Genomic DNA, 18,495 nt, shown 5'->3' with positions numbered 1-18,495 from the left:
TTCCTCTTCATTAAGCCAGTTCAAATGAGGCTGATTATTAAGAGGGAATTGGTGTGCTCTTTTCTCATTTTATCGATGTGTCAATAAAAGATTCCACAACTGACAAACAAACAAGTTATGTTGTGCTTTAGAATAAAGCATGGTCAAGAATTCAAACCTAAGTTTAGTATGTACTCTCAAGCAGATCTTTTATAGCAATTATATCAGATAATCACTGCAGACAACTGCACAATATATCAAAAATTTCTTTCTTGAGAAAAAATCTTTCTGTTATTTTTTTTGTTAGAATGATTTGTACAAGAGGAGAAACTTTTAGTGAAACTCCACTGTTGTCCTGCTGGACACTAATGTTAAAAATGATTTTCCTTATGCCGAACCTTGTGTGTCATTTGTTTATCAAAACATCATTTGTTCTCTCTCACACTCTCTGCTTCTGTCTAGATTCAATCACTCACCGTATGCATCAATCCATTTGTTTCTGCATTTTACGCCTCTTCACTCATTCCCTTTTTTATGACTTTCTCATCTTTCCATTCTATCCTGATTTACTCCAAGTGAACTACTGACATGCCGAAGTCAAAGTCTTTCCTCATAGTAGAACATTATGCAACTTTATAAAGTGTGGTATCAGTTTTTTTAGGCAGCAGATTAAACCCAGCAGATCCAAAGGGACTGAGATGAGGGAAAAGTCAATTAAGTAGTAGTTTTATAGATAAACCACAATGACAGTATGTGAACTGTTCAACTATTCAATTCAGTCAAGGGACAGCAGATGTAAACTAGCTTTAAGCTAACCCCTGTGCAATACATCAAATGGCAACATTTATGTTTAATATTGTACATGGTCCCTTTACAAATTAAAAAAAAATGAATTAAATTACCAGTCAAATTTTAATTTCTTGATGTTGAAATAACATTTAAAAAGATAACATATGATTTTCCCTTGTTGTTGTTTTTTTTACAACTTGTGTATTCACTTAAACGTTAAATAATAACAACTACAATGTGTTGCTAATAGTTATGGAGTGTACCAGGTGTGCCGGTGCTTTCTGTATTTTCCCAGACTTACAGCCAAGCAGACAGGGGTGAGAATATCTGAGGTGAAAAGGCATGTTTAAAGAGCGGTTTCTCAGCGCATTATTAGTCATCCAGGATTAAGCTTTCCAAATGGGCTGCTTTTTCTTTAGCTGTAACTGACTAGATCAGTCCTCTCATGTCAACAACTAGTAGAAGGGGTTTCAGTCTTCTGATTTATTGGACTGAAATGCCAACTTTAAGTCAGCCTGTGGCCACAGTGACACATCTCTGCTTTAATGGAAAGGACAGAGAATTGTGAACTTATTAAGTTGAGGATTCTGCTACTTCTGGTTATTTTAGAATGTGTGGGTGTTTGGCTCCCCTGTCTGGATCTCATTAGGGTTTATGCATTGTCATCACATCTGTTAGTTTACCAAATCATATAAACACTTTGTTAAACTTGTATTTAACAAAGTTACAATGACGCTGGAACACCTCGGTTCAAGGAGACAGCACGTGGAGTGGCATCTGTCCTTTTCATAAACTGACGCTGTTTTAGTAACACATAACTACAATACATGTCGTGTTTCATTGACAAGACTGTTTTCCTCATCTTGGTTAGACAAAACAAAAACATTGTAAATGTACCTTCTGTATGTTGTCTTTTGGTTCTACTGTGCTTTACATATTATTCATTTTACTCCTTTTGTCTCCCAGATCCAGTCCAGGCTGCATCTGTGCAGCTGGAGCTTCAAGATCTGTTAGTGAGAACAGGGCTGAAGGATCGGAGCCGTCTTCTGCTGGGACCGTTCTCCTGCAGCACTTCCCTGGACGCTCAGTGGTGTCGGCACAGTGGCAGCCCTGGACCTGAGCCCGGCCTCCCAAAACTACTGCTGAACCTAAAAGGAGGCCTGCTGCAGGTTTGTGTACTCATGAAATCAATCCAGCATCCTAAATCACCAGATTTATCACTCAAGGAAGCAAAGGTTTGACGAGGTCAAGGTAAGATCTCTGCAGCTGTTCAGAGTGTCCCGCTGTTTCTTCAACAGCCTCATCACCTCAGCTTCAGTGCTTGTGGTTTCTAAATTAATTAATCTGTCACTTCGCTCCTCACACTCTCCTTAAATCCGCTTTTTATTCGCAACTCACGTCACCTTTGCAGTTGAAGTGATGACACTAGGAACTGCATTTTGTGATCACGCACTAGATATGAGTTGCTTGTAAAGTTGGAATATCTGAATGGTATTTTTCAGGAGGTTAGTGTGCTTTTTTTCCTGAGAAAGGTTACATAATATCCACGCTACAAAAGTCCCTTTTCAGCGGCACTTACGTAGAGTTTTATTACAAATGTATTATTCCACATTACTTCTTCAGGGGGAACCCCCTCTAACCTACCCCATTTTAAACGGCTGCCTCAATGCTTTTATTGCGTGCCCATTAAGAGAAACATGACTCGCAACTCACAACACTTAATACGGAACCCTACATTTCCCTCTGTAAATATTGGAGCTTCTCGTGTTTTAATCTATTGCTGTACAAAAACCACCGGAATTCCTTCTGATTCCTCTTTCCAAAAGGCTTCTCAAAAAAAAAATCCCCAGATTTTCCTGTTTTTACAGTTTAGTCATTACCCACCATTGCAAGCTGGTGAGCAGCAGCTCCATGTGTGAAGAGTTTTTGACTCAGAGATTCCTGGTCTTTAGTCCAAACCCCAGGCAGACTGGCTTTGATGGAACATGGGAAGGGGAATGCCGTGTGTAAGTAAGGGGGATGTAATGCTGTGTTAGGTAATATTGGAAAGGCTGTGAAGGGGTGATGACAAGGGTAACTGTGACTGTTTCCCATCCTGTTATGTAAATTAATGTAATACTTTTGGTACACATTTTTGCGTTAGATTAATCGGTCCTTTTTTAAATCACCCTATTGGGCACTCTTGAAAAGTAACATTCACTGTTTTCTACTGCCTTCTCTCAATCACCATTCAGGTCTTCTGGGGCCAGGAACATCTGAACTGCTTAAGGCTGGTTGAGGAGCACCTTGAGATGTACCTAAACCTCCAGAGAGTGGATACAGATGATAGCTGTAGTAAAAGTCAGGCCTACCACACCCAGCCACCTGCCTCTTCTGACACGCCCTCTCCTCAGACAGAGCACAGCTCAGATGACCTGCGTACAGGGCATTTTCAATACATCCAGGACTCAGGTAAATTATACAGTGCATGCTGATTTTATGCAGAGATGACAGATGGCTAGTTTAAAAAGCTTTTTTATGGATTTATGTAATTTGTTGCAAAAAGACAAAATAGCTTTTTAAGTGCATTAATCAAGATTTAGATTATGATAATATGACTTGGAGGTGGGTTTTTTTGCTGCTTATACCATGTCAAGCCAATAAATATGGATACAATCTGAATTATTCAGGTTTCTGCATTCAAAGGATGAATAGTAACTATGATCAAACATTCATAAACGCATATAAGTGAGTTTATTTTGACAAATACAAAGGATCTTTGTGCCAACGTAAGATGTCATTTAAAATTCACATCGACTTAAATCAAAGTCAGATCAAAGTCCTCTGTGAAAATCTGTTTCATTAGACATATCTGCCTGGTTCCACTCTGAGTAACATGCTGTTTATTCCCCCTCTTCGGGTTTAGTAGTGTGTGATGTCCTCTGCACTCACACAGACATGCACAAGAACATTATACACAAAGGATCAAACTTCACTTTGGCTGTAGACCAGTCATCCACTCTGTCAGCTGTGGTTGAGTCTTTGTTTGTTGCACTGTTCCACTGGTCTTTGATGCATTTAATATGCTGGCTGAAGCAGGAGGACATACACAGTAGTGAACTAGAACAAGGGAGTAAAATCTGTCAGCAACATGTTTTGAACAGCCAGAAAAGAAAAAAAAAACTGCCCTAGAGTGCAGAGAACAGTGAATGGGCCGGACACAGGGATGAGTGGGATTAATTGACTACAAGAAACCTGGGTAAAAAGATGGGTGAGGGGAAATCTGTCCCTGCCCTTCAATTACATGAGTTCAAGACAACCATAATGAAGCATAACTAAGTGTCTGGTGTTTTTTTCTCGCAAGGTTTCTTCAAATGAACAACACACTGTCCACATTCATGTTGGCAGCTCATTGCTTCATATCAAAAGAAAAGATTAGTCACTGACAGATTTTCTTGAATATGTTTTCTGTAAAGAGACTGTTTGTATGCCAGGGGCCAAACAAAGCAACTGTTTCTTCAAATAAACATTTTTCCAAAGGACTTAAATTCCAAACAGCAGCTATGACTTCAGTCAGACATCACTCACAGATCAACTGTTATCCAGATCTGCAGGTAGTTGGCATGGTTGCATCAATGGCTCTTTACGCAATTGTTTATATATATACTCAGACCCTTAGTTTATGTAAGGCTTTTCGGGAACATAAACATTATAAAGCTTAGAAACATCTTGAAGGAGATAATAATTGTCCTTCTACCCAACTTTCCCTGATTCTAGTTTTTGTCTTACTGTAAAGCAGAGCACAAACCTTTCTTATAGATCATTGATGGCTGAAAGTGAAGTCATTTGTACTTTCTTTCTTGCAGCTTCCCAAAGACTTCCAGGACCCCATGAGGTGGTATTCTATAGTGAGACAGAGGATTGCCCAGGGGTGATGCTGTGGAGGTACCCTGAACCTCGAGTCCTTACCTTTGTCAGAATAACTCCTGTCCCCTTCAACACTACAGAGGACCCTGAGATCAGCACTGCCGACCTGGGGGATGTCCTGCAGGTAGAGACTGGCTCAAATACTTCATAATATCATTATTATTATTATTATTATTTTCACATCATTAGTTAGTCATTAGTTTTCACATCGTTATCGTTCTTTTTGTAGCTTATATGACGCTACATCTCTACTATAGATTAAATATCAAGGAGCCATTGTACTGACTAACATCATATTGGGATTTCAGTCATACCTACTTCTTTTTGCTGTAGATAAGAAGCCTCGATTTGCTTCTGATGTTTCTCACCATTTTGCACCGACATGTCAGTTCTGTTAAAGGGTTCAAAATTGGTTAAAACCAAAGTCAACAACTTTGTACTGACTTTAGTACAATCTTGGGTTAAGAATTTGAACTTTGAGCTGTTTTTTCATTCAGTCCGGTAATTCAAAATGATCCTGCTTACTTGAGGAAGTTCTAGATATTGCGCCTCGAAAAAATGCATGTGCCTACCTTCTAAATGAAGGGTTTACAACCTTTTTCACTCCATGGACCAGACAGCATCTGTCATATTTTTGACAGGCCAATGGATGGGGGCATTTTACACCCATTATGGCAATCCTCTATTAATGTTATGCATTTCATCTTTGGCATTTACATCCATCCTCTAATCGCGTGCTATTTTGTCCCTGTTTGAGCACTGAAGTTAAGCTGCCTCAGCGTCCTCCTGTTGTGCTGATAGAAAGTAATCACTGTGGTTGAATGGCTCATTTCACTTAAAAAAAAAACTACCAGCTCAGTTGACAAGTTGTAATCAATGCACTGTTAAGAATTGCTTAACTTGGCAATAAGGACTTTAATACCAAGAAATGCCAGATAGTGTAATTTTGAACGTTACAATTAAATGTGTTTAATTTTAATTAACTATTGATATCCATCAATTCATCTTGATGTAAAAAATATCTTAACAGCCCGAAAAATAAAATGAAATAATTCATTTTATTCAATGTGTTAACTAATTATGCATGGTATTGCTTATACGTATAGCCAACCTGTACCTTCCTATAGAGGTTGAACTGATCAATAAGAAGACAGACACATGTAAGCTGATATTTTCAGTACAACATAACCATTTAGCACAGAAACATTGTTATGTGATATTACACTGCTGCTCTCTGCATCTTTTATATCCACCATTTTTCTTAAAATCACAGCTGTCATGAACACAGACCATATTGTGAATAAATTGTGAAACTCAAGAAAAGCAAAGAGTGATGATGATTAAGCATCTCTTGTATCTGGAAGTTGTCCAGTCTTTCAGAGAAGTACTAAAAAGAAGGTAAAAGAGGTGTAAACTGAGAAGAGAATCCAAGCCCTTCTTTCCCTTCTTTACATCACCTGAAATGAAATAGAAATAAACTGAGCTGTTTGCCATTATAATTCCCATGACATGAGTCATGAGAAATCCCATAACCAATGTGTTATTGAATGACAGAGACCCCCACTGTCCCTCCAAACTTGTAATACATGGCCAGCTGTGGAAGTCATCTTGCCTGCTCCGGTGTGAGAAGCCAGGTGTCTCCAATCCCTGATGAGGTTATTACTTGGCAGGCTGTAGCAGCTACTGAGTGTACAAGGCCTCAGTGGGGAGCAGGATGGGGCTCTTTTTCCTACTATTCCTCTTCCTCCACATTTCCATACTTCACCTCACTTTCCAGTTTACCATCCACAAAGACATCTTAAACAAATTGTTATTGTCACGGTAGCAAAAATGAGCAATTTTTAATAAAATAGCCTGACAATGTCTTGGCAGTGGTCATTTTCAGTCGTATTATGTCCAGCGAGGACATAATGATTTTTTGAGGATTTTTGATTCTTTGCTGGGTTCAGCAGGATTATAAAAAAAAAAGACCTATTGGCCTGATTTTCATAAAACCTATTGGAATGGTGAAGCAAAGTATTCCATTTTGGAATCTGATCTTATTTAATTGTTATTATTTACAGTGACCGCCCATGGAAAAAGTGGGTCAGATACAATTGCTTTTATCAGATCTAAAAAATATTAAAATGACAAGCAGAAACTGAGAAGTATCCCTCCAGCAACTAATACTGTGACAATCGCTGGATTGTCTAGATGCAGTGCAAGAATTATCAACAAGGTTGATGTGATAAATTCACAGACATCTCAGAAAATTGCTTTATCATTTTAGGGGAAGGTAACCCTTCTGCTTCCTCTCCTCTTTGCTTTTTTTCCCCACCTCTCCAGCAGAAGTTTCCCATCTCTCCATATCCTGCGTTTATCTGTCAGATTCCTTCCTGAACTCCCACTATCATTTCACCTACAGATTTCTTCTGTCTGTTTATATCCTCCCAGGAGAATAAGATATTGAGAAGTGCTGCAGATGTCTGGCTACCCCGCAAGGCTCCACAGCTGTAAAGTCTGTACTAAGCAAAACTCTAAAGCTTGGAGCTGATTGGGCCGTATTGAGTTACTGTAGAGGATGGTTAATGTGAGTGGATTGACAGAAGGGGGCAGTGGGAAGTGAGAGAGTTGAACAGAGATGGTAGTAAGGTACAATTAAAAGGGGGCTATCCTGCTCCACTGTAAACAAAAACATTAAATAATAGTCCTCCACAAAATAGACATATAAACAGTACATCTAAAAAAGTATATTCTTAAGTAAAGAATATTTGCCCAACATTCTAATGAACAAAAACAGATCAAAAGTAAGCTTCCTAACATACAGTAAACAAACATAAGACAGTAGATTGAGAGCAGATCAATGTCCAGAGTGTGACGCTGCAATGCCACAGGTGGTTGAGAAGGCTTTTATAGGAGGTGCTTGTGATTTCTCTCTCAGCAGATTCAGTGCACGTGTGCTTGACCTTCGAGGTATAGAACCAGGACGAGCATTTTTTCAAACAAGCGAGGCAACTCTCGGCCTGTTCACTGACACATGGAGCAGGTTAGAGTCAGGAAATATTCAGAAAGAGAATGATGCAGATTCCCAACTGGATGCAATGCAATGATGAGCGAGCCAGGGAACATCAGACACTTTTTTTTCCTCCCCGCTAAGGATTTCCTAACCGTATTCTTAGTAAATACTGTGCAATAATTTTACAGAAAGGCTCATCTGTTAAATAATGACATTTTTTTTTTTTTTTTAAAGGTTTATTTTTGGCCTTTTTGCCTTTATTGATAGGACAGTGGATAGAGTCGGAAACAGGGAGAGAGTGGGGAGAGACATGCGGGAAAGTGGCCACAGGCCGGACGCGAACCCGGGCCACCCGGGCCGCCCGCGCGAGGAGCAAAGCCTCGCAACATGGTGCGCGCGCTGCCGCTGCGCTATCGGCGCCACCAAATAATGACATTTTTTATGTTAATTTTTGTTTCTCGTCTAAATTTTGCTTCTTTGTAAAAATGGCTTCGTATTTATTGCTCTTTATTAATTATTATTATTTATTCTTTCAACACTAGGTCTGTTTATTTAGAAGGCTGCCTGACACTTGGTGTGTGTGTGTGTGTGTGTGTGTGTGTGTGTGTGTGTGTGTGTGTGTGTGTGTGTGTGTGTGTGTGTGTGTGTGTGTGTGTGTGTGTGTGTGTGTGTGTGTGTGTGATTTACACAGCAGGAGATGTAAAGCAGTGGTTCATGAACATGTGGTTTCCACATCTTTTACTCCACTCCTCATGTTATCTGGCGTGGTCCTGTCTCTTTTGACAAGTCTGTTAAAAAGAATCAGGTGATGAGACTTCAACAGGCAGAGTGATGAAAACACTATTACTGAAGCCATTTCTTGAAGGGAAGCAGTTGGTTGAGGTACTCTGCCTGTAGACTGAAACAACATGTATGCGCTGGTTTCTAGACATCCAGGTCGTGAAAGTATAAGTTCAATACAAATTCAACTTTGAATTCAAGCTCCTGTGCATGTCCCCTGTGGACAAAGTGGTATGTTTGTTTGTTTGTTTGTTGATCTTGTCCTGTACATGTGTAAGCAGTGTTTTGTCATGATAAATCTCCCCCTGCTTTATCTAAAAAATCAACCTTGTACCAAATGGTAGCTTTTTCTTTTGTAGTTAATGCAGATGCTTTTGTATTTGTTTCAGTCTGTTTCATTATTAACACACACCCCACCAGAGATTTGAGTTGAAGGAATTCTTATTGACAATGACAGATGTTCAAATAAAGATTCTATCAGTTTGAAAAACAAAGTAATTGCAGCTTGCACTTGTTAAAACCACTTATAAGCAGGAGCTAGTCTAACATCAGGACTGACTAATATATTAAACAACATGTCCTATGAAACTAATTAAGTCTGAGCAGATAAAGAGAGTAGAGGAAAGAGAACGAAGGCATGCAGCTATAATCTCTCAGGCCTCTAAAATTACCATGTGCCCAAATAGCTATAGAGGGCTAAAAGGGTTTTTTTGTTTGTTTGTTTTTTTTAAGTAAAGTAATGGAAAGAGATAATTGAGCATTGAGCTGTCTCGTCATTTTTCTTTACTTGAGGCAGTCATGTTGTCTGCTTTTTAGCAGGTACAGGATTGTGTGAGGTGTACTAAAGTTTTATCATCTCCTCATTCTGTCACCGACACTCTCATGTTTTCTCCTTTCACTTTTCTTCCCCCCCCCAGTTAAATAGATGAAGGTGGAATTGGGAAGGTTGAGTTCATGTTCTGAGCCATTTTGCTCGCTTGTCCCCAGAGTAGATCATATTAACATTTTATAAAATCAAGATTTCCTGCATTTACATAGCTGCGGTTTCCCAACTGGTTCCAGTATCTCGGAGGGGGAATTCAAACCTCCTTCCATTAGTCAAAGTCAAATTGCTCTGTGCACATTTTTTTCATACTGTAAAAGGGAGTCAATGTCATAATCGTGGAGGCACAGCTGAAAAAAAAAGACAGATCTTAAACAGAGCATCAACAGGTTACCACCTGCAGAAGGCAAAATTGTTGAAGGGATAAAAGAAGAGAGGAAAGGGATTTATAATTACCTCCCCACTTCTGTGTGGTCCAATGCTTAGAAACATAAGCAGGTGTCCTCAATTCTCCCCACCATTACTTTTGTTAGTATTCCTCTTCCTCTGTCTCTCACTAGGCTTTATAATCCTCAGAAACAATGAGAAAACACAGAAGCTACAATTAAGCATGACCCCAGCTCAGGATAGCAGGAGGACCAGATACTGTTTGTTAGCAGAGAGCAGCAGCTTTAGTTCCACCACAGACTAAAGTTTAAAAAGAAAATGTAACTCATTCTCTTCTCATGCACATTCATATTTCCCTTTCACCATTGCCAGCTTTTGTCAATATGCAAATGTATAAATGTAATCATTCACTCTCTGTTTGGGGAACTGCCCGAATTGCTCTGACTGACAAACATCACACCATCTGCTTCCCTGCTGTTGCTTTCGTGCTAGGTGCTGTGAGATAGCCTTTCTTTGACCAGCAGGGCTCAGTCAAATCTATGATAGGGCATCATAGCCCTGCTGACTTGCAACTGAAATCATAAAACTTCTGCTGGCCCAAGATGAACCATAACCGCTTCTGCAGATGTTATTAAAGTCAGTTGTTATTTAGTATACAGGTCCACCGTAAGCTTAATGTTTTGCCTTTTCAACAATGTAAAACATTTCTGTAATTAGTAAAATGAAGTAAAATGTTGAATGGAGTTAGAATCTGAGGGGGTTTAGTCTGAGATGTTACCACAGACTGCGACATTGAACAAGAAAGGGGAATAGTGTGTTAAAGCCAAGATAACTATTATTTTAGCGGGACAGCGCACAAGCTGTCCTGCCTTAGTTACAGCTAATGCACTATATAAATAGAAGGCTGTCCATGTGGTTAATTTGATCTGGAGTTGTTCTGCCTCATCCACTACACTACAGACCCCCATTTAAACGTTTGGCACCACAGAGAAAAAAAAATTACGCAAAGTTGATCTCAGCAAGGTCCTATTCCAGATTTTCCACACTGATTAATGTTAACGTATATTAGCCCACCTGAGACAGCAGAGCGGGATTCATTTTCAGAACAATTTTCATTACATTTCCTGAGTAAACATTTGCTCAAGCCGATGTCAATTCAATTTCTCTGCTGGCTGATAGGAGGTAGCTTGCAGTGGAATTTTTAGACATACAGGCATCAGTGAAATAACAGACGACCTAATAAGAGTGTTGGTGTTGTTAATAAAAGTAATGGCTGACCGGGTTGTGGGTGTCAGCAACAAGAGCTTCAGTGGGAGTCTTTAGTTGCAGAGACTTTTTTAGATTAAGCAGTGATCACGTCAGGGTTAATCTATGTCTTTTCTTTATATTCTGTATTGTTTTATGACTTGTCTGTCTTGAGAGTTTGATTAATCAAACCAGCCCGGAAAATTAGAGGTACACAGAATAGTAGTTTTGGTGTGTCAGAAACAGAGGTGAAATTGAATGAAAATCATACAGTGGATACACAATGCTGCAAACAGTCATTTGGGTTTGTAAATAGTTACTTGAAAGGCTGTTGACACTTTCCAGGTTCAACTTCCAAGTAGAACATTGACTCTAAAAATTAAGATAACATGTAAGATTTCGGCTGATATTTTCCCTGCAGTGTAGCTGCAGAACCGACTTTGTCTCGCCGTTGGAAAAATCACAAATTGGACCCATCCAACCCAGGGAATGTCAGCTATTCAGGGTTACATTTTGTTTATCAGATAAGGTACACACACAATCAGGCAGCGGAAACTGACACTGCCCAGACTGTATCATGCACTCACATACATATGCACACCTGTGTATACATTTATTTATACACACATATTGTCTTTCATATGTACAATTATACATAGTCTCTCTCTTGAACATATATACACAATCAATTTGACATATACAGTACATACATACCTTCTCCCCTGGAAAGCCAGTGCCTGAGGTCCACCTCAAAATGGCCAGAAAAAAGATTTCACTCATTTTCTCTCTCTTTCCATCTTTCATACACTTTTTCTGAAATGGTTATCGATTTCATCTCCACAAGGCCAAGGCTACAAGTCAAAGGGAGCATGACGCAAATTCAACCATGCAAATGTATTTCACTGTACCATATATGTACCGTGCATATTCATTTCTGAATGCCGTCATGTGTATAGAATATCACAGGTGAAATAAAAAAAACACCCTCTGTGTTTTAGCAACGGGGTTCTGGGAATTCTCTGTGGAGATTCAGTCAGTTTCCGCTTCGGTGGCTCAGTGTTGGGGTGGCGGGTGCACCACTTTGTCAGATGCAATTATGAGAAGTTAGTTCCAGAAAGGTGGTGTGTGGCTTTTCATACACGCTGTAAGCTACGATTACCTCATGCATTCCTCACAGCACTGTATAGCCACACTCTTTTGAATGCAGGGACATATGTCTGTATTTTGTGAACACAAAGCTTTTCTCATGCACACACATCAACTTGTTCCCAGTTCTTTGAGCTGTGTAGTCATCCAGGAAACTTTATTTGTTTGGTCCAAAATGTGATTGAATTTGTCACAGAGATATGTGAATAGACACACACACACACACACACACACACACACACACACACACACACACACACACACACACACACACACACACACACACACACACACACACACACACACACACACACACAACAAACACACCTCTTACTGTCTAACATCCTTCGGGTATGCCACCACTGATTTATCAGCAGCTGAGTTTTTTATGTGGTCAAAGGAACCTGAGAACCTGGTTCAGTTCACACAGGAGCACCAGACATATTTATGCTAATTCTAGCACAATCTGGGAAGAAAAGAAATAGCACTTCCAGTCCACAGTGTGAGAACACTCAAATAACACAATTGATATTCAGTGTAAGAAAAGGTCCTGCACTTCCATTTTACAGCCTGTCTTGAAGCACACGGCTTGTCTTTAGTTATGCCATATTCATGAGGTGTTGTGATGGACATGAGTTTTCATCCTGCTGTGTAGGTGGTCTGTGTTGAAAATGTTGAGATTTGAAGAGAATTAAACAATGTATTGTCTAAAACCAGTAAAATGTAATGTTGAAATATGAAGATCTCTAAAGCAACGGTTTCCATCATATTAAAAGGGCCAGTAAAGCTTGGGGCACCAGTAACCTATAGAGCTTAGTGCGCGCCGCCCCATAAACTGAGGCTGGAGTCCTGCAAGTGAGTGTCCTGGGTTCGATTCTGACCTGTGGCTTCTGACTCCATCCACTATCCTGTCTCTCTAAAAAATGCACAAAAACCTCAAAAATAGACCTTTAAAAAATGCTTAATTGACAAAACAAAACTTTCTGAAAACACAACACATTTCCCAAAACATCATTTTTTTGACTTATAGATAACATTTTCAAAAGTACAACAACACTTTAAATAATAGTTCACTGTGTCTCTTATCCCAGGTACCATGCAGCCTAGAATACTGGGATGACCTCCAGCAGGCCTTTGTGCCATACCGGGACTTCAGACTTTCAGAGAGCAGTGCATGCCAACTACAGCTGCCAAGCCTCAGTCTCACTGACCAGCAGAAGGAGCTGGTGGCCTCAGACTTATGGAGGATAGTTCTCAACAATAATGGAGATGGAGGAGATGAACAAAGGTGAGAGCATTACATTTTTTCCACCATGTCTATGTGCTTGTAGGTATCAATTGTTGTTGTTTGGGCATATCCGAACATGTATGTATGTGTGTATATATATATATATATATATATATATGTATGGGTGTGTCTATAACAGGGGGACACATATACATAGACATACACATATACATATACATACATACATGCATGCATGCATGTCCAGTGTGAGCAAAAGCAGAGAGAGAAAGAGAGAGCACCCAGGCCGCCGAGCACAAAGGGCTTGCAATGTGTCCCTCACCCCACATCTGGTGTGCAGAAGTAGGGAGTGGGTTTGGAAGGCGTTCAGATCGGCCTAATGAGATTTCCCAGCACACCAAGTGCTTGTCAGGGCCCATCCGGATTCCTTCCTGCTTACCTTGAGTGTATCTAATCGAGGGGAAGCTCACGGGACGCAAGTGGAATAAAGCCCCCTTTGGCTCATAAGTTTCTGGGCCTGGCCTGGGTTGGACTGGACTGGGTTTCAATTGAGATGGGATTGTTTGGACTGCACTGTAACACCTCAATGAGCATATCCTCTTCTTCATGCTACTACTGTTTCCCCTTTTCATCTCTTTAATGTCGCACATTGCAGCTTCACATCTATTTTAATTTATTCCTATCATTTTTTCATTCCATCCTAATTTGGAATTACCCTTCCTTTTTCTCTCCTTTCCCCTTCTACTTCCTGTCAAGATATAGGCATCTTTTAGTGGAAGGGATTTGCCAAGCCCACATTCTGTGTGACTTAGAGAATAAGAAAACATGTATGAGAAGAAACGGAGAAAAAAACTCGACATTACCAGATACAGTGTTAAGAACAATATACATCTGTGTTTCATTACAATCATACTACGAACACTACATTTCCTTTATGTTTAAATTATTTGTCTCTTTTGATAAAAATTGATTCCTCTTTCCTCTTCACTCGTTTCATCTGCCTTACTTTAGTTTCCAACAGGAAAATAACTTGGCTGCCCTGCCAACTGGAAGTAATGAAAATTGTCAACATATGATGCTTATCTTTTTAAGGAGCACTCTGCTGCACCAGCGTTTTTCAGGTCTTGAGAGTTTCCTGCCGGAATTTTTATGGTGGATCATGGTAGCAGCAAATTACAGAGCAAATGGTCATTCACTTCAATTACCTTCCACTCAACATCATCATCCATGACATGCAATTAATGTCCATGGAGAGGTTCTCCTGGAAACTGTGGCAGTACTAATGTACCTAAACTCGCAGCCTAGGACTTGGAGTAGGCTCCCTCAGCATTATGTCTCTTCCTCTTTTTCTAAATAATTGCAGCATTTGTCTTAAAATCCATTGCTGACTTAAATGCAAACTCATTGTTTTGTAGAAATTTTTACACATTAATGTGACAAAAAAGGTGGAAGTATAAAATCACGTATTGTAGAAACTTTTGAGCTTATTTAAATGGAAATTAAATTGAATAAACAAAGCAAATGTTATTTCTGAATAAAACGATTATTGGCTAAGTCTTAGAATGATCATTGTTGTTCCAAATCAAATAATAACCTAATGTGATTATGTATGAGTTACTTAGGACTAATATATTAGCCTATAAATAATATTACAACAATGATTTTTTTTTAAATAGTTATAAATATTCTGCTGTATCATCCAGTTCTGACAGTGACTGTGGATCCCAGTTGCCATGTGATCAGTTGGTCTCCCCTGTGGCGTTGGCAGCCTGCACACGTGTTGACTCCTGCTTTGCATCCTGGTTCGTGCCCTCCCTGGGTGTATCTCTACAACTAGCACAGCTTGATGTTCACCTCTGCCACCACCTAGAACAGCTGGGCACAGGTAACACACAGACACAACAGAGTTTCTTCTCCCTTTACTTTGTAGCTGTTACAAAATGAATATCGATTTATTGTTGGTTATTAAAGTCGACTAATCAACTAAGTTACCATTTTCTTCTTTTATTAAATAGAAAAAGTTGTTTTTCGAGTTTTGATAGTTCTTTTATGTTTTGATTAAAGATGTCTCACAGTTCCGTCCTCAAAGATGAATGCTCCTGTCTTCTCAGTCCCATCTAGACAACTTCGTCCCTTCCTGCCAGACAGGAAGTTACCACAGGATCAAGAGTTCATGGTGATTGGTGCTCGGGAGCCACGTGTTTTCCTTCGCCAGTGGGGCAATGGACCACGTCAGGAATTCAATTTTTCCACACAGCTAGACTGCAAGTTGCTGGAATACCGGAATCTAACCCAACTACAGCTCTTCCAGCCATGTGTTGTGCAGGTTGAACTTAACTTTTAAATTGATTTTATGTCTTTCAAAATATTTTTGATGCAAGGCAGCGTTGAGAAAATGTGAAAACAAGTCAGTTTAGTATTTCCCCTCCTTGTGTGTTTCAGGGCCAGGCTGCAGCCACTTGCTGCCCCACGAATGTCACACTGGATGTGAATGTATTTTTGGATCCAGTTTTACTCAATATCAGCCAGTATACTATTCACACTTTGGACACCGCCCTGCAGAGCTGGCACCAGGTACCAAGAGTTTCTGATGAAAACACATTTTATTCAACTACACTCAAAAAATAACCTTATAAGGCCTTATAAAGTGTCACACAAAAATCAGACATATTGTTTGTCGTTATTATTGATATTGCTTCTGGCTCTGGCTTTAAAATAATAATCATAGTGTTCAGTAATCATACAATTTCTAACGCTTTTTTATAATGTTCTCTTTTGTCCTTTCTTCATCATTTTGTAATTTACAAGTTTCTTAATTTATTCCATGGAAATGGAAGGGGAAAATGTTGCAAGTGATTTTCCCTGTTGTTTCATCGATTAGACTCACATATTGCAGGCTGTGGCTCAGTTGTAGAGTCAGATTTCTCTTAACCTCAAGGTCAGGGGTTCGATCCCCAGGTCCTGCAGCCTCATGTCCAATTGTCTTGGCCAACCCAAAAGTTGCTCCCGCTCAGTGTGTTAGTGTAGTGTGAATGGGAGGTGTGATGTAGAAGTGCTTTAACCCTTTATAGAGCACTCATTGAAATACTTTGAAATTCGAAAATTCAGCCTCAGTGTTAATGGGGGACATAACAGAACATAATTTCATGTAGAAGAATAAACATTGACGAAGTTATCATATTTGGTACAAATGCCACAATAGCAGGATCAGTGACATAGGGTGATCTCTTCTGATTGGCTGAGTGAGGATCATATGCTTCTCGACCTTTCTGAGGTGCGGAAGGGTGGCCATATGTAATGTGTACGGAATTACCAAAAATAGTCACTTGCCCGATTAAGGGTTAAGTAGTCAAAAAACTAGAAAATTGCTATTCAAACTCAAGTCCATTTACTGTGTTATGTACATCGTAAATTCACTATCACAGTCACTGTCACAGTACATTTATAGCCGGGGCCTAACATAACGTAACATAACATTCTCAAGTGTTTTGCCCCAGATTAGCTAAACACACTCTCAACAAAGTGGATTTCATGAGAACAGTGTTGATCATATGCCAGTTGTAATAAAATTTGCGACATGGAACTGCCTTTCTGTTTGCTGTAAACTCTGACTAAGAGGCTATAGTGTGTCTGTTTTTGGGCTTCTATGGTCCTCATCATCTCTCAGTTCTCAGCTCTCAGCACTGCCTCTGGTAGCCAGGATATTTGTGTGTGAAGCATTGCCCATGAAAACACTGTAAAACTTCAGTGGTGACACCTGCCAAGACTTCACCATACCCTAGTCCTCCACCCACTTTTCTACCTAATTCAAATGTGCGCACACACAAACACATGCTCTTTTTATATAGCCTATCATGCCTCTTCTCTTCTTCTCAGCTATGACTGTGCTGACTCATATACTGGTCCCTTGAGGCTGAAGGTACTCTCATAGTTCTGCATGCTTACAGGCTCATTGCCAGGAGAGAGATCTAATAGCTCATGTTTTCTTTTAGAAACAGCTGTGGTATTTTCCCTATAGAAAATTAAATTAAGCAAAGCTGTATAAAAAGATACCATAAAATTATTGTTTTGGCTGGAGGTTTAATACCTTTGTTTTCACCCAGTGACATCAAAAGCTTTAAGCAGACTGTTGTTTGATGGGTTGTAGTTGACCCATTACTTCATCATGCATCATGTAACACATGCTGGGGAATGTTCCCTATTTCTCCTGGTAAATGTAGCCATAAATTAGACTTTCAAGCATTGGTCATGTTGTGATGAATGATCGTTTTGTAGCTTTATCAAAATGTTTTGGAAGTACTTGTATCCATGGCTGACTTCACAAACATGCCAAGCATTTTTTTGTTTAGTTATTTGTTCTTCATTTGCCTTAAGCCAAAGCTTAACTTTCACTGATTGTATGAAATTTTCATTTTCATTTTCATCATTACACTCTTGCCAATCATTCGAGACCCAAAATAAAAACCAATCAGAGAAATCCCTTCCTTACTTCAACACCACATAGTCACTCTTCAGGCTGCATTTAGTTTAAATAAGGGTGTATTTATCATTTATCTTCACTGGTATTGGGTTGATTCATAAAAGGATTGAGCCTGCTGTATTGCCTTGGTTGGTCTAAACAGAAGCAGCCTTGTAACTTGTGTAAAAGCTCTTAACTACCTCCAGCTTTTATCACTTTGCTGAACACAATGGAAAAACACACCATAATTAAAGGGTAGATGTGCTTCATGTGGGTATGGTAGTTCTTGAGTAAGGGTTATTTAAAGGTCAAGTACAAAGTGATTATTCTTTAGAAAGGCTTTTATGTGATCCTTTCAGAGAACACTACATAAAACTCTATTTATCTTTTGAGAATTTCTCTGAAATTAAAACTTGACATAAGCTGCAAAGTGGTTTAATCCGCTATATCGAGAGTTGTAAAAGCACTTTAAATGTATCTTTGATTTGATTAAGCCAAAAATTCAGCACACAGTCATGCACACATTGTCCATACATAGAACGATCTGATCCTTTATGAAAACATAATCAGAAGCAGTTGGAAATACCAACAGGCTCTGTTCCTCAGCAACAGGAGGATGTATCCTATCGGGTGTAATTGTTTCAGTAATTTTCATGTTTCCTGGTGTCAAGGCTGGCAGGCAGGCCTGTTGTTTTGTGGCCTGTAGGGCCAGCATTGAACCAGGGAGAAGATTTTTCAAC

The 18,495-nt window shown here is 39.5% G+C and overlaps 1 protein-coding gene across 5 annotated transcripts in view; it reads left to right on the top strand.

Moving 5' to 3' along the window:
- vps13b (vacuolar protein sorting 13 homolog B) overlaps positions 1-18,495 on the top strand; it is a 265,939-nt gene that overhangs the window by 204,221 nt on the left and 43,223 nt on the right. For all 5 annotated transcript variants that reach the window (XM_079344752.1, XM_079344753.1, XM_079344751.1 and 2 more), the window contains 7 exons: positions 1,735-1,937; positions 3,003-3,219; positions 4,614-4,798; positions 13,142-13,338; positions 15,000-15,181; positions 15,408-15,622; positions 15,739-15,870. In XM_079344752.1, coding sequence (XP_079200878.1) covers positions 1,735-1,937; positions 3,003-3,219; positions 4,614-4,798; positions 13,142-13,338; positions 15,000-15,181; positions 15,408-15,622; positions 15,739-15,870 — 1,331 coding nt within the window. The remainder of the gene's footprint in view (positions 1-1,734; positions 1,938-3,002; positions 3,220-4,613; positions 4,799-13,141; positions 13,339-14,999; positions 15,182-15,407; positions 15,623-15,738; positions 15,871-18,495) is intronic.

The sequence above is a fragment of the Symphodus melops genome (genome assembly GCF_947650265.1).
Source record: "Symphodus melops genome assembly, chromosome: 5".
In the NCBI taxonomy this organism is placed as follows: Eukaryota; Metazoa; Chordata; class Actinopteri; order Labriformes; family Labridae; genus Symphodus; species Symphodus melops.
The sequence above is the reverse complement of the archived record's forward strand: the minus strand, read 5'-3'. Positions and strand labels throughout refer to the sequence as shown.